Source organism: Gopherus evgoodei, chromosome 11 (assembly GCF_007399415.2).
Source record: "Gopherus evgoodei ecotype Sinaloan lineage chromosome 11, rGopEvg1_v1.p, whole genome shotgun sequence".
NCBI lineage: Eukaryota > Metazoa > Chordata > Testudines > Testudinidae > Gopherus > Gopherus evgoodei.
The window spans coordinates 57,483,935-57,511,649 of record NC_044332.1 but is presented as its reverse complement, the minus strand read 5'-3'; the positions used below and the strand labels follow the sequence as shown (position 1 = coordinate 57,511,649).

Sequence of the window (27,715 nt, the reverse complement as noted above, 5' to 3'; positions counted from 1 at the left end):
CACAAATTTAATACTACATATGTTACAATACAACTAAGAGTCTTAGTTAAACAAAAAAGACGTTATAAGGTAATTCTGAGTCACACTGGATTTAACTCACTGTGTTGTACAAAAGTATGGCAGCACATATGGCATGTAAAATCACCTACTCTTCTGCATCCCTTGAAATACCTATGCAGAATGGAGTGACAGTCTTAACTCAGCATTTTGTTTGTTTTGTAGGTTTAAAATTATTGTAAGATCACTATTTTTACATATATACTCTATCAGACTTAAAACTATACCAATTAAAAAGTAAGTGATACAGTAGTATTATATCAGGGCTGGTTCTGACACTACATGGAAGCTAAACTACACACGTGGTTAGAACTAGCTGAAGACAGCCACTGGGAAAAGGATGGGGTCTGTCAATTTCCTGTTCAAGACTCCCAAATCAGTGACTCCTTCCTCCTCTTTCCAGTGTTTGACAAGAACTACTGTCTAACTACTTCCCTAGGAAAAGCTGATCAGAGCTATTTTTAGCTCAGGAAGAGGGAGCAGATCTGTGGTCACAGGACCTCATCTGTTCTGTCTTCATTCCCTTTTCCTGGGACCACAGCACTGATAACAGACAGAAGAGATCCCTGTGCAGTAAGTCAGAATAGGCATCTCTCATAACAGTTTTTGCATCCCTAAGATGAGCAAAGGAGAGACAGGGATTTACTCTAAGAGGAAGATAAGTGAGGGAAACTGTCCCTCTTCCTCCGCCCTCAGGAGCAGAGGACAGAAAGAGCTTAAGTAATGCAGAGAGGATAGGACTTCAGGGAAACTGGAGAGGGGCTCAGAGGAGAGACACTGGTGTACTGAAGATAAAGGACTGAAACTTCCTCCACTTCATACGTTCTGGCTAGAAAAGAGATCCTGTGGCTTTCTATATCTTTCTTTGCAGAGTCCTGTCAAACCTAAATTCATCTCTGATCCTATCAATAATTAGCAAAGATGTGCACTTATACCAAATATCTTTAAAAAAAAACTGTTAAAGATGCTTTGCTTGATGATCAAGCAGTTCTTCAATGCAGAATAAGGTCATTTTCAACTTATTTTAAACATATATTATGCATATATAAAATGGAGTATTTCACACCATTCAAGTTTTGTTTCTGTATCAAACAAAGTATTTTCTGTTACATTTTCTAGTGTATCAGATGCACTCTTGACTATACCTTCATTTCATGTCTAAATATTTCTATTTGGAGTAGCAGTTTCTCGCTTTTAGGGTGTGCATGCACCTTTGGTTAATAACCGTATAAAAACATAATGGAATTTGCTCAAGTGAAATTTTATATTCTGCAGTCATATGGCCCTGTTCTAGTGTCAAATACGGTATAGTAATGCATTTTTATTTTGTCCTATAATCACAATAGAAACTTAAAATAAAGACTCTTTTACATATCACAATCATATTGCTAACAAGACTTTTTTTGTTTTCAGAACATCTCTGCCACATAGCCAAATAAAAATTGCATCTCTCTCTTTCTCTCACACGCACGCGCACACACACACACACACACACACACACACGGGATAAAATCACCTTGGTAATTTTGCCGTCAGAATTTCTAGATATTTTTTCCAACATCTTGGCAAAATTATGCATTTTTAAAAGACTGCAGGCATTCAAATGATTGTCAGTCATGCAAATAATCACTTACTTACACTGTATGAGTTTGGTCTGGATAAAGCAAATTATCATTTGAAAATAACTCAAAAAAACACTGTGGGCTAAGAGCTTGCTTTATGAATCTTAGCTTGGCCACAATATTTCTTAACCTTTTTCTCTTCAGTCTCCATTCATCCAGATTTCACTGTAATAATACAGTCTAAATTAATAAACTATATTCAGTTGCCATGGGTGCATTCAACATTATTTAAAACATAATCTTGTAAAGAAATGGCAAATACTGGATGCAGATAAAGCCCCCAAACCCAAGAACTTTATTCAAAGTTATGGAAAAGTTTTTTTTAATGCTCCTGTCTTTTACGATGATATTGGTTTTTGTCCAGACAGCATAATTATAACTCATTTCTAAATATAGTATTTAAATGAAAATTAAAATATATATCAGCAGGTCCTATTCATATAAAAATGGAATGGATTTTTAAAAATGTGTTTTTCTAATAAGCATGTCAACAAACTATGAATTGTGTGTGCATACAGTTATGTGCACATTCATAATAATATTTACAGACATTGCTGAAATTCTGGCCTTTAGATTCAATTTCAAATGTAACATCTGTAATGTAAGAAAGCTGTCATTCCTCAGAAAGACAAGACTCAATAAAAATTAAAATTATTAATTAAAAATAATGTACATTAAAAGTTAATGTAATCTGTGACAATATATTTATCATGCCTGCATACCCAAGGTCAGGCACTCATAGCGGGATTTTTAAAAGTACTTAAAGGATTTAGGAGCAGAAATTCCATTGAAAATGCCCTAATTTTCAAAGGTGCTAAGCACTCACAGTTCTCAATGGCACTCCAGAAAATCAGGCCACAGCGATGTAAGTGCCTAAATTTGGGTTCAAAGGCTTAACTTTAGTCATCCATGTTTACAAATCTTGGTGTAGTGCTTTAGAATCCTGCTATCCTTTCTAAGCCTTAAAACAAAGCTATACGTGTAAATAAAATTTGCTAACTTAGTCTTAGTGTTAAATGACTCTTCCTTAGAGAAACCTTCCACAAATAGACAAATCCTTTGAAATTATTTTTAATGTGCTAGCTGGTCCATGTTGAAGGTTTAAGGTGTGAATATTTAAACAGAATGGAACTTGAAATAAAATCAAACCCCAGACTCCTGCATAGCCATTTAAGTTTCATTACACTGTTTCCCACCCTTATCAGCAAAAACGCAGAACCCCCTTCATGTTATTTTTAGGAGCATAGTACAGTTTTGCAAACTGATTATCTCTAGCTAGTGCAAGCCCCATTGAGGCAAAGCTCCTGTTGAGGAGAAGAGTTCCTTCTGATAGAAAAAAACCATTGTCTTAGATTTAATCAGAAGTTAAAAGAATCTACAGAATGTTCCCTTTGAGCCACATAACACAACCCTTTGCTAATTTCAAGATGGGTTCTGCAGTACAGGTAATTAAAAATGTCCTTTGTACTAACTGATGTAGAGTGCAGAGCTACTATAACTGCAGTTAACATCAAAATTATGCCAGTCTGATCTACATTAATGAAGTTCTTTTCACTTACCTGTAAGCAATAAAATACTGGGGGGGGGATCCCACTACAGCATATCTAAGAAAATATAGTTTCTCAGTCACAGACTAATTACTGTCACTAGTCTTTGGAATTTTTTTTCTACTTCTCAACACAAACACTTATATAGGTTTGAAAAAAAGAGAGTAGTTGGATTTTCCAAATAAAACAACCTAATAAATTACCATTGGTGAATTATCTAGTCAAATAATGTCTTCTATCTTTGCCAAAAATAAGCAGTTCCTCCTTAACATCAAACTATGCTTCTATGACACATACTAACTATTGACCTGCTTGGCAAACCTCTTATTGATTTCATTGGTGCAGTATCAGGTCCTAATGTGAGTACCATTAGGTTATTGAAATACTTTTGTAAGTGAATGGATTTTGCAGCACAGTGACATAGAACCAAATTCCCTAATTAACAATGCTTGAACTAATCAGTTAAAATTTAGCAGCAAGGGCTATCAGTTTAGATAGATTTGAAACAAGTTATGACATAATATGGAGAATGGAGTCAAATGTACTGACCGGCTCACATCAGGAAATCTGATTGGAAAATGAAGAACTTGGCACTTTGGTCTGATTATTTTCTCCAGATCCTTAGGCCTGTGGTCAGGAATCAGCTTCAGAAATTTTCCGATAGATGTAAGAAATGACTCCATATTAAAAGTAGAGTTGAACACCACAATATCAGCAACCAAACTGTAAAATATAGCTAGAATTAATGCAATGTTCTTTAAGAAAAATCAGAATTACTTTAAAGCCAGACTAATGTAGGATAAATATTGTGACACTAACTGGCAAGGCAAGAAATCCAAATTAAAGGTTGGGATTCCATCATATCAGATGAATGAGAGAAAGTGTCAGCCTTAGTTTAAATTTATTGGTTTCTGTCCATATGTTTCATCTTTTAAACATCATTTAACAATTTTTATTAAAAACATCTTTTAAAAATTGAATTATAAATGTTTATTATTATTAAATTGAAGGATCACAGCCATTCTGATATTTTGAGAAAATCCATTTTTATATGTGGGTCAATTTTTACTCATTAGATTGTAAGAACACTTTTGCTGCTATTATCATTTATCATGAAAAGATACATTAAACAAACTATAGTACAATCGCCCACAACTGTTTCTGCCCCTGAATAGTTCAGAGACATCTAAAACTTTTTTAGAAAGTTAAACTGGGAAAAAGGAGATAAAATTGCTCAGTGCACATACCTACTGAGATACATAACCTACCTTTTGTTAACCAAGAATTTCAGTTAACTGGAACACAGATAAATAAAATGTCACTCTAATTCAAAATATTTGATATCTTGGAAATTTTTATAAAACAATAAACATACAAAAAGTCATAACATCATAGATTAATCAATCATGTATATATTTTTAAAAAATAATTAAGATGTAATTTTGGTACATTAGCAGAAGATAGGACATGACACCAGAAAACATTTTGTCCCTCAATATTACCTCTTAAAAACAGAAGAACGAATATTTTTGCAATTTTGTTAATTATGTGTGTGTGATTTCCTTGCTAAGGTTTTCAGTCTGGAGAAAAGGCAAAAGTGTCAAACAATGAAAAATTGGGAAGTTTATCTGGAAGTGCTGACACAATCTTAACTATATTGGCACAAATGTCATATTATAACAAAGTTAAATATTAATATGAAAATTAAGTTTATGGCTAGTAGATTTTCTCAGTATGTCATATTATAATACTGACCTATGAGCCTTAAGATACATTGAGGACATGTGTTCATAAGTTACTGAACTGGTGAAAAGTATATTTGAAGTGAAAACCTGTCATTCATCCTCACAACTCACACTCCTGTCTGGCCAAGAAGGAAAATGGATAATGCTCACCAAAAGCAGTAGGAGTCAGCAGGAAAAGCAGGGAAACATTTGAGAGAGAAATAATCCTTTTTAACTAGACTATTAGAGTTGAACTATTTTTTAAAATCTCCCATTCCTCTCCACCTATGACTTTTTACCATTTGTTTTTCTCAAGTTAAAACAACTAGTGAGCCAGTCTACCTCTTTGACTAGACTTATAATTGACATTCAGAACAAGAACTTTTCCCCATTATATAACAAAAGCCTGCAAATTTGTATCTCTGGTTCTTTTGTACATTAGAAATACTAGGTCTTATCTACTCTGTTTTTTGCTGGAGGTTTTAAATGTGACTGGCAAACTGGAGGGATCCTATCATCATAAAAAAATGAAACCTGAGCAACTAAAAGGGAAGGAATATTAGTCATACTATTTAAACTTTGTCAACACCTATGTAACAAACTCCTGATAAACTCTTTGGAGAAAAGCTCTCTTTCCTAAAGATTAACACCATGAAACAGACTTGAGAAAGCTCTCAGCCCAGTTATCTTCTCCTCCAAGAAGTCTTTGAACAAAAAGAGAAGAAAAGATTTAGCATTCCTGATATTTCTAAGGTTTAAAAAAAAACAGAAAAAAACTTAAAATATTAAAAACTTCAGACCTTCTCAAATATAATATGGGGGGGAGCACAACATTTTTTTTCTTTACAGGTGACTGCTAATAGACAGAAACAATGCAGCTAAAATATAAACAAGATTTGTTCTCTTTTGCCATTAATAAATGTCCACTTGCAAAGCCAAAAATGTTCAAAGTATGTACATTATGCATTTACATTAACGTACAGAGGCAACTCTAGGCTAAAGAAAATATGGAAGCAAGCATTCTTAGAGGTCTTTTCCTAATTAAGAGAAAGGTCCTATAATATAAAAACTCAGAAAAATACAGCATTTACAATACTGAAAGAAGTTAAAATATATCTTTTTTAGATATTTCCTTCTTCAGCTTCACCACCCAACACCATAGTTTTATAATATTAAATTTCAAAATGGCTGCTACTGTTTTCAAAATACATTCCAAGTACTGTACAGCCATTTCACTACATTTTCACAGCATTGAAAATGCTTAATAACTGAAGCATCTTGCAAATGCAAAGAAAGAAACAGATCTAGGAAATGCTGTGTATATATAAAGATTATCATTTGTGAAATCTGAATATTAACTGGCTCATTTTACAAAGATGCAAATATTTTACATGTATTTAAAAATATTCAATCTATGCTTCTAATAAGTCTCCTAATAACAAATAGGTGAGATAGATCAACCAAATGAATTTATTTCAATTCAAACCAATTCAGCTTTGCAGATTCACTTATGTTTGTGCAGTGTCTAATCACAAAGCTTTTCAGTGCGCTGTTATTAACTTCTTTCATTAACTTAGATTCAGGAAATACATTTGTTTTAAGTAACAATAAAGGACCACAGCCTTTAAAACATCTGGGTATTTTAACACTGCACAATTTCTGAGCACCAAAAAAAAAAAAAGAAATTAAGGATTTATCTGATATGTTTACTGCTCTCACTCCTTTAAGACAAACAAACAAAACTGCTGCATTATGTTTTAATTTTTGTTTATTCCCCTGAAAACTCCTATTTTAATTCAGTTGGATGCATTAAAATCAATAGCCCAGCAAGAGCTGATTAACTGCCTCTCTGCTAAGTGTACTTGAGCTACAGCATCTTGTTTGCGATGAATAGGTATGAATTGAAAATTAGCGCAATTTACAGGTGTAGCGTGGTGTCCTTTAGCACACAGGTAAACTTGAATAGCTTGAGATGAGGAGTACTTTATTATTTGTTTCTGCCAAAGCACTTGACTCAGCACCCACTTGGGACTGTATATATTTGTATCTCAGTTTGTAACAGTGCTGTTGTTTAAGTAGCGCAGGACTCCTCAGGTTTAAAAACGTTTAAAAGATGTCATTAAATAACACATAATGGTATGAGAAACACCTACCATGAAAGAATCTGGTTGTATCCATATTGGAAATCTCTTTCCTGGTACTTCTGTACAGGATATGCCAACTGGTTCTCATGGAAGTAAAGGACCTTTTTCAATTTGCCAAGGTCAGGCCGAAGGGCAATAAGTTCAGTCAGGTTAAGCACTGAGCTTGCAAAGAGGATCCTAAGAAACAAGGAAAGTAGTGTTTACTGTCTGTGAGCATGCTCAAAAGGGTCACTCTTTACCCTTCCTCTCTGCCTACCCCCCACAAGAAATACATAACTCCTATAGGGAAACATCAATAGCTAAGCCTTAATACCATGTAACAGCATTCTAAGTTTTGATCTCTTAAAAAGCAGCTGCTAAGAACTCAACTAGAAAAGCATTGAATCTCATTGGTCTTCTCAGCTCAGTTACAGAGAAATGCAAAATAAAAAAGCTGGATGGATTTTATTGAAAAAGGCAAGAAAGCTGTATCTGAAGGACAAATGGAACAAAGATAAGGCTGACTGGGGAATACTTTGCTTGCCAGTTTCATTACACTTTACTTCTTTATGCAACCAACTACTGAAATTCAATATATGAGCAGGAATGGCACATGTTCATGTTATGACAAACTCTTTTGATTTATGCAGTATACTTATCTGGTGTGGTCTTTTTCTCGCTCACTCCATCTCTTTTCCCATTTTTATTAAGCATCCTACATACCATTATTTTGTTGTTTTGTTCCCTGCTCCCCAATATTGCCATAGTACAGTTACCATTTTAGTCCATAAAATTGTTCATATCCTTCAAATTATATATAACTCAAGCCCAAAGAAAATTAGCACACTGATTTCTTGCCCTGGATATAAAACTTAACAATCAGAAAGTTAACAGTATGTTCCTCACTAATTTGCCAGTCCATCCTTCATTCTAATTTTGCAAATACAATGTCTGGTTAAAGAGTTTCTTTTCTGCAACCTTTGCCAATTTTCCTTTTTTTTTTTTTTTAAACTGAATTAGTGCTCAAAAAAGTGCTAAATAGACATAGTGGAATGATAATCTTCTGTTTGCAGTGGTTACCTTACAAATTTTCCAATTGCCTGAGCTAACTAAATGTACTATAGCATTCCCAAGATATTCACTCTACTAATTGCAGGGGACTCCAGTCAGAACAGAAGTAACATTGGCTTACAATGTCAAAAATTTGGCACATTTAATAGGCAACCTCCGAACCTATGGAATATATACAACATGAAGAGCAGCTCCTCCACCCAACCTCATCAACATGACTCAACTCTGATCTGGTAGAGTCACCCCTAGGGGTGTGAAAGAATCTACATGTCCATTAAATAATGGTATTTCTAATGAGATTGTCAGTTAGAGTGCCAAATAAGATGGGACCCACAAATCATTTGATATAAGTAATCAAACACTTGTCTCAGGGAGCCACAATTTTTTCACTTCAAGTGACCTGGCCACATTCAAACCTCAGGTGAAAAGATTCCACCCTATATGTGCTAGGCAATTTAGTGATTATAGAAAAAATACAATCCTTGCCCTGAGGAACTTACAATATCATTTTAGATATGAGAGAATGAGTGACAGCAACAAACAGAAGTGTGTGTGTGTGTGTGTGTGTTTGTGTGTGTGAGAGAAGGATAAAGGTTACAATAACAAGATTAAATGGTTACCTGGATAAATTACCAGCCAAGTCAAGGTGCACTGGCCAAGTATTAATCTTAACAATACACACTGAGATGGGATTCCAACAAAAATTCAAGATTGGGGTAGCTTTCTTAGACTTACAGAGGGTACCAATGGTACTGTATGGACGGACAACCTTCTGAAAGACAGCAAAATTATCCCATACAATGCAATGATAAAATTCTTCTCAGAAGTCCTGACCAATCATAAGTTTCATGTTTTCCCTGGTGACCAGATCAGCAGACCATGTACTCTCAATGATGGTTTACCATAAGGATCAGTTCTAGCACCATCTATATTAGTGACCTTCCTTATACATCATCATGGAAATTTGCTTATGCTGATGAGACTGCGTGATTGTGCAGTCAGAACAATTTACTTATCATAAAACAAATACTAAACATGGATTTTAAAACCATGGAAGGATATTTCTTAAGCTGAAATGAAAATGAAAACCCCACCAAGACTCTAATGTCAGCATTTCATTAAAGTAATCCAAAGGCTATGACAGAACAGCATGTGGACTTCTATTACCAATAGAAAAACACAATCCCACCATCTTGGTGTGACAATAGACCGAAGCCTCACCTGACAAAATAAAGATTAATATAAACCTCATCCAGAAACGGACAGGAAAAACATGGGAAGCTGATGCAAAAACCCTATGAACCTCTTCACTAGTCCTTGTTTAATCTACTACAGATACTGCTCATCCATCCAGACACATGGCTCCCACACATGACTCATTGACTCATCTTTCCAAGCCAAGAATCATTACTTAAAAACATGAGAACATAAGAATGGCCATGCTGAGTCAGACCAATGGTCCATCAAGTTCATAAAAGGTAATTATAAGGAGGAGGGAGAAAAATTGTTCTTATCATCCTTTGAGGATAGAACAAGAAGCAACGGACTTACATTGCAGCAAGGGAGGTTTAGGTCGGACATTAGGAAAAACTTCCTGTCAGGGTGGTTAAGCATAGAAATAAATTGCCTAGGGAGGTTGTGGAATCTCCATCAGTGGAGATTTTTAAAAGCAGGTTAGACAAACACCTATCAGGAATGGTCTGGATCAGTGATGGGTAACCTGCAGCCCGCAGGCAGCCCATCAGGGTAATCTGACTGCGGGCCACGAGACATTTTGCTGAGGTTGACCATCCGCAGGCACAGCCCCCCTGAAGCTCCTGGTGGCCGCAGTTTGCTGTTCCCGACCAACGGGAGCTGCAGGAAGTGGTGGGCCACAGGGATGTGCTGGCTGCCTCTTCCCACAGCCTTCCATTGGCCGGGAACAGTGAACTACAGTCATTGGGAGCTGTGCCTGCGGATGGTCAACCTCAGCAAAATGTCTCGTGGCCCGCAGTCAGATTACCCTGATGGACCCCATGTGGCCCACGGACTGCAGGTTGCCCACCACTGGTCTAGATAATATAGTCCTGCCATGAGTGTAGGGGACTGGACTCATGAGGTCCCTTACAGTCCTAATATTCTATGAATATACCCCAGTATCCTATCTTCCAGCAGTGTCCGGTGCCAGATGCTTCAGAGGGGGCAAACAGAACTGTGCAATTTATTGAGTGATCTATCCCCGTCACCTGATCCTAATCCCTAGCAGTCAGAGGTTTTGGGACACCAAAAGCATGAGGTTGCATTCCTGACCATCTTGGCTAAGTGTTTTTGTGGGCATATCCTTAATGAACATATCTAGTTATTTTTTTAACCCAGTTATTCTTGTGGCCTTCACAGCATCCCCTAGCAACAAGTCCCCCAAGTTGACTGTGTTTTGTGTGAAGAAGTACTTATTTATGTCAGTTTTAAACCTGTTGCCAATAAATTTCATTGTGTGACCCCTGGTTTGTGTGTTGTGTGAAGAGGTAAACAACATTTCCTTATTCACTTTCTCCACACGACTCATGATTTTATAGACTTCTATCATATCCCCTCCTTCAGCCATCACTTTTCCAACCTGAACAGTCCCAGTCTTTTTAATCTCTCTTCATATGGAAGCTGTTCCATATCCCTAATAATTTTCATTGCCCTTCTCTGGACATTTTCCAATTCTTTATTGAGATGGGGTGACCAAAATTGCATAAATTGTCCCACCTCAATCTGGGACAATTCCTCAGATCTGTCACTTAAAAAGAATTACTCAGGTGTAGGAATTTTCTGACATCACCTGCAGTGAAGACTGATTCAAATTAAAATTACAGTAAATCAAATGGTGTAGTAAAATCAACACCACAATCATAGCTTCCCATATTGGCACACATCCACCAACCCTAAACTCATCATGACAAGATAATTTTTTGGGGAATCCAATTGTATCCAAGGAAACAAAGATCTGCCAATACATGAAGATCTAAATAACAAGCTGAGATTCAAACTCCAATCTAGAAAACCTTTTTGGTTTGCAGTGCAAGAGCTCAAAGAATCAGGGTTTTGCCTAGAAGATCAATGGCAAGCAATGTGGAAGGATGCCAACATTCCATATAAACATCTCATCAGGGATCCAACTGAAGAACCCAGTGGCTGGCCGCCCCCTCCCCCTCCACTGAAACTATGGAACACTTTGAACCACATTCACACATCACATGGCAGATATGCCTATCTTTGCATCAAGGGGGACTAAAACACAAATCCTATTTGCGACTGCAGAAACAGACTTCAGACTATGGAACATCTTGTCCACCAGTGTTCCACATAGTATCTTGGTGGAATCTCTGCCATCCACTCTGCAACACTTGGAGCAATTAAACTGGATCATGAACTTCAGACCTGAACATCTAACTTTGCTGTTTTTAAGACATATAAAAGAAGATGGCTCCTTTCCTTCTTATATGCTGAGCTGGAAAGAGAATTTGATTGATGCAGGGTAGTATCTGTGGTTCTGGCAAAACAAGTATTTCTTTAGGAGAGATCTGAATGGGCAGAGGGAGGAAATATGGCATATTCAGATTGAAACCATACGAGGCAGCATGGAACAAGACAAAGGCAAGAGTGGGAGGAGAGAAAAAAAGGACAGGGAAAATTATGAGAAATGAAATGCAAGATATAGGCTACAACAGGGTTGTGCAGGGCCTTCAAGGTGAAGCTGAGGAGTTTCAACTTGATGTGGTGTGTTAAGGGGGGAGCCGGTGCAGAGATTCAAAGAAAAGAGTAATATGGTCATATCAACGGACAATAATCATTGCAGCAGCATTCTGGAAACACTGAAGGGGTGGGTGTCAGAGAAGCATAAAAGGAGGAGGTTTGCCGTAATCAAGGAGGAAAATGATAAGCCATTTAGCCATTGAGACACAAAAAATAGTGTTAAAGTATCTAATTATTAAAAAAGCAGTAAGACTCTTACCAACAAAATCACATTTCATTACCAGTCTCATGAATTAACCAATGACAAGAGCAAGTTTTATAATTATTAGCAACCACCCAATTTAGAATTTAAATGGTTTTTCTTACTTTTCCTACTGTGACTGCAAACAAAATATAAATCCATAATGGTATTATAAAATGTCCTCACTGATCCCCTAAAAATGTCCCAGAGTATTTCTATAACATAAACCTACACACATTAGCTGCCCTCAGCTTTGCTTCTTTACTGGTACAATAGCTTTAACTACCAGCAATAACCAATTTCCTTAGGCATTATAAGCTTAAATAACACCTGACAGTACAAGTCATTGTGAACATGCCCACAGAGGAGTAGTGTACATAGCTAATGGACCCATGTAGTGCACTGGAGGATATGATGAAGAGTATTTCTACTTAACATCTACTACTAGGGTAGGAAAGGAAAGTTTATTACAATGTAATGTGTGACATAAATATATATCAGTTGTCATTCTATGTGACATCTACTTTCATTTTACCTCAGGTTATTATTTAAGTAATAAATCCTAACAAGGTGAGCTTTATCATCCCACTGAGTCTTTCCAGGAGGTAAGGACACAAGGTGATAGAAAAAACGCTGGAAACATGATAATTCCTGACAGCTGCTGCTTGAGCACAAGTTAAATTGAACAGTTTATCTCAGCATAAAAATGTTATAAGGTTTTATGTTTAATTTAAAAAAATTAACATAAAACCCAGAGAAAGCAGAGTTAGGCAATCTTTCACAAACATGACATACTACAATCACTGTATAAGCTGGATTAGTACTTATTATCATGCTACTAGAGAATTAAGCTGTTTTTAGACCACCAAAGAGCTTTAAATTGCAACTTTTGTCTCTGTAAGAGAAACCTATATTTAAAATGTCTGCTAAATTCAAATTAACAGCTACATCATTAGCCTACCATCTCACAAAAAGTCCATTTAAACTGCTATTACAGTATGCTTATCCAAAACCATCAAGACTACAAACATGTTAACACATGCAGTACATTTCTTTACACTATAACTACTGTACACACTACCCTGACACCTGCATTAAAGATTATCTTTCTTAAACAACCACCTGCTCTTAGTGGTCACCCCAAAGTGTCCCAAGCATTTTGCAGCATTTTAAATTATCATTTCTCCAACACAACCAGAATTAATCCCAAATATATTATCAACATCTCTTCAAAGACAGACTGAACTGCTTTGGACTTCAGTGCCCAGTAAACATACACTCTACAAGCCCCCATCCTGCATATACATAAGCTTGTGCTTAACTTTAATCATGTAAGTAGCCTCTTTGACATCGGTGGAACTACTTATGTGAATTAAGTTAAGCAGATGCTGAGGTATTTGAAGGATCAGGGTCAGATATGAATTTATACAGCACCCAGCACAGGGGGGCCCTGATCCTGAATTATGGCTTATGCCCTTCCCCCCTCCCTTGATGTGGAAAGGAAATATACAACAGCTTTTAACCTCAAGTTATAACTTCCACAAACTGGTTTGTGCAAATGCAAATATTTATTAACTACAAAAGATAGATTTTAAGTGATTATAAGGGATAGCAAAGAGATCAAAGCAGATTATCTAGCAAATACAAAAAAAATGTAATACAAGTTTAATATACTACAGAGATTGGATATGAGTAGCAAATTCTCACCCTAAATGATTCTTTAAGCTGGCCCTTAAAGGACAAGCTGTATTTGGTTCCAGCTTAAAACCCCAGGTATTCCTTTCACAGGCTAGAAATCCCTCTAGCCTGGGTCCAGCCCCTCCCCTCAGTTCAGTCCTTGTTCTTCAGGCGTTTTCAAGAGTCTTCTTTGAGTGAGGGGTCAGTGAAGAGCCTCGATGATGTCACTTCCATGCCTTAAATAGCTTTTGTATATGACGGGAACTCTTTGTCTCCAAGCTTGGTTCCTACGCCTTTCAGCGGAAAAACACTGGTATCCCAAGATGGAGTCCAGTACCGAGTGATCTGGTCACATGCCCCCGTAGTGTCATAGTAGCCAGGACTCGGAAGCTGTTTGTAGCATCCTCAGGAAGCTTCCCAGTGGGAGATGAACTTCTTCTAAGGCCTACTGTTTTCTCTAATGGCCCTTCCAAGCCAGTCATCTAGACTGATTGTATTCTGCCTAGTGGGTGTTTCCCAAGTGTAAACATTTGTAATAGATGCATAGACAATATTCCTAATTTCAATACCAAAATGATACAAGCATATAAATAGGATAATCATAGTCAGTAAATCATAGTCTTTTCTAGGATACCTCATATGACCTATCTTGCATAAAATACATCTTATTTATGCCATAATCACATCATAATAATATCACTATGAAGAATATGGGGCATAGTGTTACAGTTTTGTTATGAAATTACATTAATTATATCTAAATATTAGAGGAGTTAATAGTATTTTAAAGGGACAAATTTTGCACTGAGACCAGTGTGAACCAGCCCTTCAGGAAAGTAGGGGCAAGATTTGGATAGGGCAATACACATCATGGAGCTCAGCTCCACGGTGACCTCCTGTACACCAGCATGCAAAATATGGGATCAGAGAAAGGGCCAGAAAACTCTGGTAGTACACTCATAACCAGATTCTCCCTGTGCAGCAAGTGTGTCGAGATGAAAGTGGCTACTAGCCTCTGGGATGTAGCAGTGGCTTCATATCTTTTAGGCAGCACGCCTCCCTCCCTGCTTTACCGTCCCACAAAGTTACGAAGAGACCAGACCACCTACTCAGGTGCACACGGGCCTGAGGTTTTGGATTTATGTTATCTTTTTAAATGAAACATTAATTGTACATAAAATATTTTTATTAATTAAATGTATACTAGATGAGGTATTTTGCTTTAATACCATATATAATTTGGATGTGATCTCTTCTAAAAGTTATATTTTATGTGCATATATTGAGAATGCATAAATTACAATAAAACATAAAAAAGCTTTTCTGTTTTCCTTAAAACAACATGACTGAATTTCTGAACAATAACACTAATACATAATATATATCAATATACAATATAATAAATAATAAATTAATTTCTTTTTCATGTGGCATGTACTATTGTCAAGAAGGCTTATATATATTATAAAATATATTCTATAAATTAAGGGCTTTTTTAAATATAGAAAGTAATTTGAAATGTTTACAAAAAATAATTAAGTCTTACTATTGTAATGTTCTTTATTTTTCAGAACAAGTCACAAAGTTGTCATCCCTTTCATCATAATTAGGCCACGTGTTTGTCATATTTATTTATTTATTATGTCTTTGTAGTCCATTGATCCGATAATGACAAATCTGAGCAAATCATCTATTGTTGGTCTCATGGTGTCTCTCTCATGGCTATACAAGCCAATTCTAGAGGTGCACATGTGGCTGCAGATGGTGCATGGGAAGTTCGCAGTCAGTGGGTTGTGTGCTGCTGGTGCTCTGATGTCGTTCACGTGCCTCTTATGTACTTTCATAAATATTTACAAATATTAATTATAAAGAAAAATATTTTTCTTGTAATTACTATATGCACATAGGAAAATATAAGTAGTAAATATTCATGATTCCTATTTGTTCATTTATTTTAAAAGATTTTATTATGTTTTTGTTTTTACTTTTAGACTGTACAAAGTGCTCATTTCATCATATGTGCAAAATAGTTTAAATGCCCAATGCCTTTTTGATGTATGTTACAAGAATATTTTCTAGTATTATGCCCCATTGCTCAGTGTATTGGGAAATCTTGATCCTATTAATACATGAGGCTCTGGATATAGTTTCCAAAAGTATGGAACTTCCTGTGTGGTAAACTCAGAAGGATTTCCTGTATATCCCTTCCATCCAACCAAATTTCCCATACATCAACCCCATCTCTATCTGAGCAAAATCCTGTCAGTCCTCTTCCGACTATTTTTGTTGGGTGTGGTAGTGGTGGTGGTTTTCCATAACCACTGTTGCATATCCCAGCTCTCTACTCTGTTCCTCCTTAGGCATGCGTCTTCAGACACCTATTAACGATATGCACCGTGGGTGGGATTTTCAAAAGCACTCACTGTTGACCTAACTGCTCCTATTAGAACTAAGGCCACGTCTACACTCAGATCTATATAAGTATTACTACATTGTTCAGGAGTGCGTAAAATGCACACTCCTGAGCAACATAATTATACCAACCTAACCCCCACATAGACTGTGTTATGTTGATCAGAGGTGCATTAACTATGCCGATGGCGTAGTAGCATCTTCACTAACGTTCTACAGTGGTACAGCTGTGCCATTGTAGTGCTGTGGGTGAAGACAACCCCTTAAAGACTACTGTTGACTTCAATGGGAAACAAATTAGCCTAATAGTGTACACTATGGAAAATCTTGTCCTTTAACAATTCAGGTGGACAGATAAATGTGCTCACTATTTTGTCTTTAGTTCCAGCTATTTGGGTTCACTGAATGTTACTTCAGCATCTCACCATAACATTTTCATACAATTAGACATAAAGCCAAGCTGCAGTTTAGCTCAGATTCCAATTTTAAAGGTCAGATCTTCAGCTAGTGCAAATCTACTGATTTCTTACACTGATTTACACCAGCTCTCAAATCTACAGCCCTAAATCTGTATTACACTTTTTATGTGCCCTCTGATTCAAAAGACACTGAAAAAGGATTTCAAACAACAGTTAACCAGATACGTACTTTTTATTTAACTATAACATCAAGAAGTAAACTTGAAATAAATTATTTTAGAGATAAGATTTTTATATTTAACTAAAGATTCTTTAAAGAATGCTTTCTCTGTTTTAGGTAACTGCACTGAAGCATCCTGAATTTTACTAAGAGTATAGTAATAATTTTCTTCCTGATATGTAATTATATTTGACTACAATTAATTACTAACAGATACACATTTTTACTTTAAGGGCACATTGCTCACCATGAAATATATAATCTCCTCTGCTTCAATAAACAGAATGGGTCAAGACCAAACAGATATAGCTGGGATGATGGATGGGAAAAGCCATGGTTTCACATCTTCTTCACCCCTTTCAGATACCTTAAAGAATAAATAATGATTTTTAAAAAATGTTCACAAAATATAGCACAACATCAAGAGTTGAGGACTCCCAGTAGGTGAAATTTAACCATTGGCAGAGGGCTTGTACAAGGCCCTCTGCAACATCAAAACCCTCTGCATAATGAGGCGTAAGAGGAGCACTGCCCCAGAGGAGTGGAGGATGGGAAGCTAGTTCTACCTATTCTAGAATAGATGCATTGAGACAGGCCAGGGAAGAGACCACTGGGTGCATGCTTTTAAAAATCCACAAATTCATTGAGAAAGAGTCTGCAAAGGGCAGACATAGAGTGTCAAATAGTGCCTCCATAATTTCTAGGCTCTAAATTTCATATAGTTCCCTATTTTTTCACAGTTAAACCTCACAGTGAACCAATTTCATGGTTCTGGTTTGTGTTTACATAACGTTCACTAGAACCAGAAGTGGTATCAATGACCTTTCTAGACCACAGCATGTGACTTCCCCAAAGAGCTATCCCAATGAAATAGGTTGAACTCAAAATGCAGCAAACAGCAGCAAAAAAATTGTGCAAGTTTTATATGGGTAGTACGGAAACACCATAAAGTTCTAACAAGCCATGAGTTCATAAACACAGGGCAAATTCAGACCAAGGCTGATTCTCAATGTTTTTGCTGTTTTGCACAATTAAAGTCATTACTCCATTTAAAGGACTAATACATTTTCTGCTTTTGGAGAAGAAGTCCTTCTTAAGAATCTCCTGTCGCATCTTGAATACTCTTAAGAACAGAAAAGGATCAGAGCCTCAAACACCTTATTAAGCAGTTTTACAATTCTGGTGTCATTCAAACATATCAAGTGAGTGACTGTTTCTTATGTCAATTCTGCAAATTGATCTCCAAACACTATGTACACGTTTGTTGCTGATAGGAGCACATTATTTTGTGAAAAATGTATTTCAAGTTTTTCTAATATTATATCACTCTGAAATTAAATCTGAGCATCTAAAACCATAAAGATAACTCCAATGCCTTTTAAAAACTTTTGTGGCAGCTAACTCTTTTGTAGCTAATTTTCACAAATATCGGCACCCCTATGTGTCTACCCTAAAGGTTGTTACCCCTGCACTGGAAAAGAGTCTTAAGAAAAGCAGGATTCTCCCAAGAAAACTAACACAGTCCTTGAAAAACTGAGACTGTCACAAAACCTGAGCAGCTGGCAACTCTGTCACCATGAAGTATCCATATGGAAGATCGTGATGTGTCAAACTACCCAAAACGATTTTGGATAGTGTAGAAGATAGAATAAATAATTCAGTATCTTCAACACTTTCAACAGCAGGTAGTAGATATGCTACCTGCTTCTATGATGTGCCAAAATGTAATATGTGAGAGAGAGAGAGAGAAAGAATGTGAGCATCTCCAAACTGTTTTCATGTGGATATACTGCTTGAGGAAGTTCTCTTTTTAGAGGCATATGATTGCTATCAGAAGTTTGTCAGTAACAGGCAACACTGCAGTGCATTAGGAAAAGTATAGGAAAAATCAGATATTCATGAAAATGCTTTTAATATATATGCACACAAAATATAGATGTAATAACAGAAAATCTATGTTACACATTATGTTGAGATTTTACACATGAAAATACCAGGAAATTCAAAGTATGGTTCCCCTTCAACTGTAATGCAGCCCCTTCATGCATATGTAATATTTGTTATTACTTCATAGAGTGATTACTTTTCTATCTTAATACATACTGTACAGTACATGCAATATGGACAGTGGGAATTATAACTTTAAATGCCCTGATTTTTGTCAAAGCAAAATCTCAACCATAAAGGTATATATAATATTTTACATTTATATAATTTTTCATCACTTTTTAAAGAATAATCAAATATTAAAAATAATACAGGTTAGGATCTGAGGATAGAACTTGGCCCAGATCAAAAGTAAATCAATAAGGAATGTTGTATTCTATATAAATTGTACATTATTATCAATCGATTGTTCACCATCAAAAATTTTCAAATTTAGCAAGGTGCACATTCCTTAATGACTACATCCATGCCAGAAATGAACTAAAAAATAAATATAGTTAAGTTATCTGAGATCTCAGAAAGCAGGATAAATACTTTTTCAGCACTTGGATAACACTGCTCTACAGCCAAAATGCTTCTGAAATAAATGTAGTCCAACTTTACTAATTCTGGGTCACTGAGAATGAAAATGATTCTTAAAATTGTTGATTGGCTCTAGTTTTCAAGATATGCTATTGGGTCAGTATATACGACGCTTGACTTGGGAATGGCAGAAGATAAGTGAGTTATAAAGGGAAGGGATCTCAATTTAAACCAGAAATGACTAAAATACATCTTTGACTGGATCTATGAATAAATCTATGACTGGGTTTGGACAGTACTTGCTTTTTAGGCAAAACAATGAATGATGCAATCTGAAGCTGGTATTGCGTCATACATGATATGAATTGCATCATGTTATTCCTAGAAGTCATGGATGATGCAATCATAATGAAGCTTACATCACTCTGCTGAACAAATTGCCCTATATCAGCTCTAGAAATCATACAGTGTCGTGCTCTCTTATTTGTCAATGTTTGATTTTGCAAAGGGACACATTTCTGTTTAGCCAAAGTGAGCAGAGATGCCTCGTACTTGTGTGAACAGTGCAGATAACTTCTGCTATGTTTGTGGTGAAATGACTTTTGCATCATAAAAGCGCAGTATAATCACTATGGTTAAGAAAGCCTATCTCCTTTATTTTGGCTGCAAAATTGGAGATCAGGACAAGAGGTGGGCCCCACACATATGCTGCAAGACTTGTGCAACAAATCTTCACCAGTGGTTGAACAGGAAAAGGAAATCTCTGCCTTTTGCAGTGCCAATGATTTGGAGAGAGCCAACAGATCATACCAGCAATTGTTACTTCTGCATGGTGCCTGCAGTGGGGAAAGGTGTGTCAAAGAAGAAAAAGTGGACTGTGCATTATCCAAACATTCCATCAGCTATCCGCCCAGTACCCCACAGAGGAGGACTGCCGGTTCCTGATGCACCAGAATCATTCTCACTTGAGTCAGATGAGGAAGAGGATGAAACTTCTGGTCCTGAATCATCAATGTCACAGGACCCACATTTTCTCCCATCCTCCTCCTCTGAACCACAACTCATAACACAAGGTGAACTGAATGACCTTGTCAGGGATTTAGAACTACCCAAGAGTAAGGCAGAGCTGTTGAGCTCCAGACTACAGCAGTGGAATCTCCTGGCAGGCTATCAGGGCAAATGGAGCCCATCAATGCTTGCAGACTATTGCTGGACAGTGACAAGAGATGCTCCATTTAATGAATACAAGAAACAAGCCAAGAAGTGCCGAGTAGACACTGAATAGGACTAAACTATGTACATAATAGTTTTTTGCCTTTTGTTTCATAATAAATTTTATTTATATAACCCTTTTGCTGATTTTTAAAGTGTTACATAAACAGAACAGGTGAAATATTATCATGTAAAGCAACCATAAACACATGAAAAGACATAGGTTTACAATTTATGATTAAAACTCTACTATCTACACAATATACATAGACATAAAATGTAAAAACTTAAATATCTTAGAAACAGTAGCCAATCAGTTGTTTTAATTGTCATATTTGAATTCAGCACATCAAAATACATAATAAATATCACATTTTATCTCTGAAGCAGACGACTTCTCAAAAATTGTAGACCAGTGTAATTCAAAAATGGCCAAACAGAATTTAAGCAAACTTTCAAAAAATATTTAATTTCATCCTGAAGGAAAATTTGTCTAGAATTAAGTGTCTGGAAATGGGATCACACAATAAAAGTTCCTCCTCAGCTACATTAAATACATTTTCAATTGATTTGGATCTATATATACACTAAAAATTGTGTTGCAATCTATAGTGATTGATCATTTTATCTCATGTGCTTTGGTAACATAAGTCTCTAACTACAGCAACCCTACTAAGATAGAAAAAGAGAGTGACTATGAAAAGAAAGGTTTCGGAGTAGCAGCCATATTAGTCTGTATCTGCAAAAAGAACAGGAGTATTTGTGGCATCTTTGAGACTAATAAATTTATTTGAGCATAAGCTTTCGTGGGCTACAACCCACTTTATCACATGCATGCAGTAGAAAATACAGTAGGAAGATTTTATACACACACACACACACACACACACACACACACACACACACACACACACACACACAACATGAAACAGTGGGTGTTACCATACACATATTAACAAGAGTGATCAGTTAAGGTGAACTATTACTAGCAGGAGAGAAAAAATCTTTTTGCAGAGGTAATCAAAATGGTCCATTTGCAGCAGTTGACAAGAAGTTGTGAGGAACAGTGGTGGTCAGTGGGGGTGAGGGGGAAGGAGGATAAATATGGAGAAATAGTTTTACTTTGTGTAATGACCCATCCACTCCCAGTCTTTATTCAAGCCTAATTTAATGGTGTCCATTTTGCAAATTAATTCCAATTCAGCAGTCTCTCATTGGAGTCTGTTTTTGAAGTTTTTTTGGTCTGTAATCGAATGACCAGGGAGATTGAAGTGTTCTCTGACTGTGTTTTTAATGTTATAATTCTTGACGTCTGATTTGTGTCCATTTATTCTTTTACGTAGAGACTGTCCGGTCTGGCCAATGTACATAGCAGAGGGAATAAATGGACACAAATCAGACGTCTAGAATTATAACATTCAAAAACCAGTTGGGGAACACTTCAATCTCCCTGGTCACTCGACTGCAGACCTAAAAGTCGCAATATTACAACAACAAAAATTATTATTAAATAAGGCATTAAAATAATTATTTCACATATCAGGGAATATGTGCTCATATTGTTAATGCTTTACTTAACAGTAAAAGGACACATTTAAAGTGTGCTCACTGTTGGCATTATTATTCTCATTTCAAATATACACAACCTGAGGCTCTGGTATTAAGTGGCTAATTTACAGCCACAGAGGGAACCAGTACTCTGATTAGAACTCAGAAGTTCCTGTATTCCCACCCAGTGCTCAAACCACAATACCATGCCTATTTCTTATCAATAATCACTGTTCAATTCAACTGTAATTTTAGAAGGATCTATATGTGGCTATTCATCCATGTATTTATATGTCCCTATTCAACCTAGCATCTGAATGCTTTCTTGAATCAGACATGGTGGGTAAGGTAATATCTTTTAGTGGACCAACTTCTGTTGGTCAAAGAGTCAAGCTTTCAAACTACACAGAGCTCTTCTTCAGGTCTGATAAACAGGACATTCAGTCTGTATCTTAAGACAACAGCAACTCAATATCTCATGTCTTCAGATTTTTTTTTTTTTTTGCTTTTGTTCTACGTGACTCCAATATATATCTATGAAGAAGTAATATCCTAACTTGAACCATCTGAAACTATGGCCATGACAACTGTTGAAGATACCTAATTTGCTGTATCAAAAGAATGAATGAGTCTTCTTCATTTTGAAAAAGATCACAGGAAGCTGGTGGAACTGTTTAGTTGCCAACTTCTACTAAAAACTGAATAGTGTTAATGAGATATTTTTGATCACATTCTCCAAACAACAGTTTTTCCAACAATGCCTTGTGAATACATACACTATCATTTTAAGGCGTCTTGAAAAGAAAATTTTTGTCAAGCTGTTCGTCAAGGTGACCGGAGATAATCTTTGGAAAGTATGATGATCCTTTTTTAAAAGCTCTGGATAAATCGGTAACTCTAAGATCGTATGGGATTAATTTTCTCTCTACATCTTTAGTATATTTTCTAAAGGAAGAAAGGAAAGAAATTTACTGTAAAATTCAAGACCTTTATAAAATCTAGAGCTCTATGGGACAGCTGTTTACAGGACCTCTACTTTATTTCCTCACTCTTAAATATAAAAACAATTAACAAGCTACATTAAATTATTATAAATGAAAAAGATGACAATTCCTTTGTGCTTTTTTCTGTAATCTGTTGTATCTGGCTATCACAGCATTTGGCTATATGTTTTGTGATATCTAGAGACAAGTAGGTGGTTTCAGTATTATCTGGGTCTTGCCTTGCTTCTTCATATTCTTAATATCATTTTAAATTAGTTGTGTGTGTTAGAAGTATAAATATGTGCTCAGCCAACAATAGGTTACCATGCAGGAGTTATGAATCTGAAGGACATTGCTACCTTACAATGCAATTGGTGTAGGAGGAAAATAATGGTGAAGGTTCAGGAAAATAGTATTTCCCATTTCCATGAGTCAGTGGCCCAAGAAACAACACTACCTTTAGACAAGGTCATGGGGACTAGAAAAAATTAGAAATTGGGAACATATATTTTAGAGGCATTTGAGTATCATAAATAAAACTTGATAAGAAGAAAAAAGTGGGGTGGCAGAAATAAGAATTTGGGCTGCACAGCCATACTACTTGCTAATACTGCTACGATTAAAAAGGATCAGTTCCCATTTTAATCTCATTTTACAAAAACATAATTATATTGTACCCTGATATTGCAGTATATCTGATATTGTATGCGACCTTACTAGTCTGAGGCCTCTGAAACACCTGGGGACCAGCAGAGTGACTTGATGGCCATGTGACAGCTTCAACTTTAAATAGCTTGTATTATTTTTTTAATTTAGAGCCTGATCCAAGGCCCACCAAAGTCAGTTAAAAGATTTACATTCACTTCAGTGGCCTTTGGATTAGACCCTTAATTGAGAGAGGAAATGAGATTTGGTAGAGGTAAAAAAATTAAGGTTTAAAACAAATTTGTGTTTCTAGTTCAGACGGAGATTAGAGGACAAATTCTAATCTAAGAGACATGGCGCTATTCACCACATATCTCTAAAAATCTATACACAGCATCATACTCAAGATATAAGATTATGTTTGCCACACACCTGAGATGAGGAAACACATGAAGCAGGGTTGAGAAAGGACCCAGTAACTGCAATCCTGTGATGAGTTCAGGATCTCACATTCATTTTTTAAAACTGTGCATCTAGCCCTATTTAGTGAAGAAAACCTTGTTAACATGATCCAAGTATACCCAGTGCTGAGAAGACTCTCTGCATCTGCAGATACACTGAAACCACAGCTCTGAGAGGGATAAACTGCCCAATTCCTTTTACAGGTTGTTAATCTGGTTTTTGGGGGGCCTAAAACAATATCTCAGAAGGGGATTGTTTGAGAGGGGGGTGACTGGTCCAAAGAGGAGTGGTGGTGGACCTCCACCAAAGGTTCTTGCATAGGCAGCCCCCTACTACCTTAAGAAAGGACAGGGTCATTGTATGTATGATGGGGCGGGGAGGAGGGATGGAATGTCATGACACAGTCACTGCGTGGGGAGTTGCCTAAAGCCCTAGATTACCATAATCCTGGTGCTGACCTGATTATGCAATACAATATAGGAAAGGAATGAACTTCTCTAACTAACTGTTTGAAAAGAAATCTTATTCTAAACAAGAAACCATGGACTGAGTTTAAAGGAAAGGAGCAAACTAGTCTGCAAGACATGAAAATAGAAAATCACAGAATTACACACGTGTTTAAAATCATGAAGCAAACTGCCAAAGGTATCAATAGGAAAAAAAGTAACAAACATCTGTTCAAAGATGAGTTGGGCAGGATTTGAAGAAAGATTAATCAGAAAGAACACCCAATAGGATATGTGTATTATAGTTCATGACCCTGAAAACCTTACTCATGACATATGTCCGTACTCAGTGGGGCAAATTGTGTGAGTAATGACTACTCACAATAAGGTTTACAGGATCAGGTCCTAGACAGACTTTTCTCAACCTTCTGTTACGTGTGTTGCATCTAACTCTGAATAGGTTTTAAAAAAAACTGTTAACATTTAAAAAGGAAATCATGTTTCTAGACTCCCTCTTAAGACGCCACTCTAACCACAGTCACCTGTGCCAACACAAATGGTGACAAGCAGCAGTGGAAATGTCTGTTTTTAATTCATTTTAATCATTCACTCTTTATTGATTTTGATTCTAATGTAAGAAAATAAGATATATTATTATGCTACTGGCAATCTCAATGTCTTTCCTTTCTCTAACTGTTCTCATATCTTTTCTGCATATTGAATTCAACCCTGTTTCACAAACAATAATCAAGTTAAAAAACAAAAAAGAAAACTTAAACCAACATAACTTCTGTCTTAGCTGCCACTGCATATACTGAATCCAATAAATGTGCAACTATTGAATTAAATGTATAAACTCTCAGTACAGTATTCTTTTAATAAAGACCCCTTCAAAAGCATTGGAAAAACAGAGACAATATTTTTTTTTTACAAAATATAATAAAATTAAAGCTGTTTTAAAAATTCTAAACAAAAACTAGAAAATGCTTTAAGCAAACTTCCCCCCACCCACACCCATACATGGAGGGCCCAATAATCTTGCCTTCCTTACTCCCACAAAACTTCCTTTTATTTTTATTAGGAGCTTTACCAGGCAAAGAAGAGCGCAGTCAGCGCTGGAAGTGTATACAGCAAACAAGTACCATAAATCTATTCTTATATACTGCGTGGAAAAATGAAAGAAAACATCATACATACATTTTGGCATATCTGAGATTTAAAAAAAAAAAAAGGTTGCCCTTTCTGAGTTAAGTATGGCATATATTTAATGTAACGTGTATCCATCTATTTCCTCACTATTTAAAACTTGCTACAGGTGTTATTAATAAAATAAATTTTATTTTTAAAAAGGATGCTATTCTATAAGCTTTGAAGCTCACACATAGACTAACTTAACCCAGCTTTAGCTCATCTGGTCTTTAAATGACTCCTTTCATGTGGTCAGCCCACGAGCCATACGTACTGCCATTCAATCACGCCACTGTACATCGTCAGTGTGAGGATGATTTGCATGATTTGCATTTCCTGTAGCGTTTGAGCTTCAATGAGCTCTAAGCACCACATACAAAAGAAACCACCACCAAGTAATGCAAAGATTTTAGTTAAACCAGATGACACTTTTTTTTTTTTTTTTTTTTTTGACTAAAAGAGTCTCAGGGATATCCTGTTAAATAAGGATTTATTGGTAGGGACTCTGAACCTGAGATGAGTAGTTACATATAAAAGATAAAAGTCATACAAATTCCTTAATAAATCTGGCCCAGCAGAAAGGTTACATGTCAGAAAATAATGCACTGAACTAAAATTTTCCATATTCTTCTTCCTGTTCCTCAGATTTTGGCTTCACACTGTGTTATTACTAGAATTATTTCATAGGACATACATGGGTTCAGTTAAATTACTTTTCCTACCATACATAGTTAAATTAAGTCTAAATTAAACTAAATGTATTAATTGCTTGTTAAGTTTTTTCCCTCAGAAAAAATCTTATATTTTAATCATAAATGATCAATAAAAGCTGGAGGACAAAGAACAGTTACAGAAATGGCATTATAGTGGGCTCAATGAATAAGTACTAAAGTGAAGAAAAAAAAGTATCAGAACCTAGTCAACATGAAAAACAGAGACAGATGGGGAGACAGACCTATATGATGCTACAAATAGATGAATATCTTGTAAGGATTTCAACAAATGTTGTAAGATTCAGTCAAAATTTCAAAAAGTACACATTTGCTTATTGTGCTTCTAACTATTTAAGTTCACCTAAAATGCAACCTACAGCATATGTATGAAACATTTCACCAATGTTAATTTTTGACAAGTATAGAAAATTTACAATACATCCCTAAAATCATCATCATTACATAAACCATTTTCCAAAGATCATTTTGCCTGAAATGCTTTCAGGCAAAGGTACAATAAAACCAGAGGAACAAGTTTTGAGAATGTTTGTTTTAGTAACTGCTTCAAAAAATTTATGTAAGTGCCCCAAGTACCAAAATAAACATTATAGGTGTTTTCTCTAGCCTTCCTATATGTAGTATCATATTGTATAACACACATCTCTCCATAATGGTCAACATAGCCAATCACTATTTAGACTAATATATTGTACTATGCCAGCAGTTGAATTGACTGCATCCTACCAGCAAATCAGTAACCATCACATATGCCCTGTCACAGTCTAAAAGGCATTATGTTAAGGCACTGAAATCTGCATATTATTATGTGTAAATCTACCATAGCTATTGTTTTCACATGAAACTTATTTTAAAAAGCTGTGCTTTAATTTGTCTATATTATTTTAAAAAACAAGCAAGAGGACTGGCATAAATTACTACAGATTAAAATATGCCCTTGGATACACATGTACAAACCCCATTTACACCGGTGTGATCTGAGGGGAGACATGCAAGAGAAGAATTTGATCTTATATCTACCTTCTATTTCGTGGTTTCAAAATTTAGAAAGAGAAATTACTACTATGTTAAAAAACTATTTTTTCTCCCTTAGAATTTCCTAGCATAATAAGTTAATGCCCATTTTTAAAGGACAACTAATCTTAGTATGGAAAGAAACAAATTACATGCATTAACTGGTTGGTTGCTGGATTTCCAG

The 27,715-nt window shown here is 35.9% G+C and overlaps 1 protein-coding gene across 6 annotated transcripts in view; it reads right to left on the bottom strand.

Annotated features, from left to right (window-relative positions):
• Window positions 1–27,715, bottom strand: part of GTDC1 (glycosyltransferase like domain containing 1) — a 288,636-nt gene that overhangs the window by 153,172 nt on the left and 107,749 nt on the right. For all 6 annotated transcript variants that reach the window (XM_030579574.1, XM_030579573.1, XM_030579577.1 and 3 more), the window contains 2 exons: window positions 7,104–7,271; window positions 3,776–3,949 (listed from right to left, as the gene is read on the bottom strand). In XM_030579574.1, coding sequence (XP_030435434.1) covers window positions 3,776–3,949; window positions 7,104–7,271 — 342 coding nt within the window. The remainder of the gene's footprint in view (window positions 1–3,775; window positions 3,950–7,103; window positions 7,272–27,715) is intronic.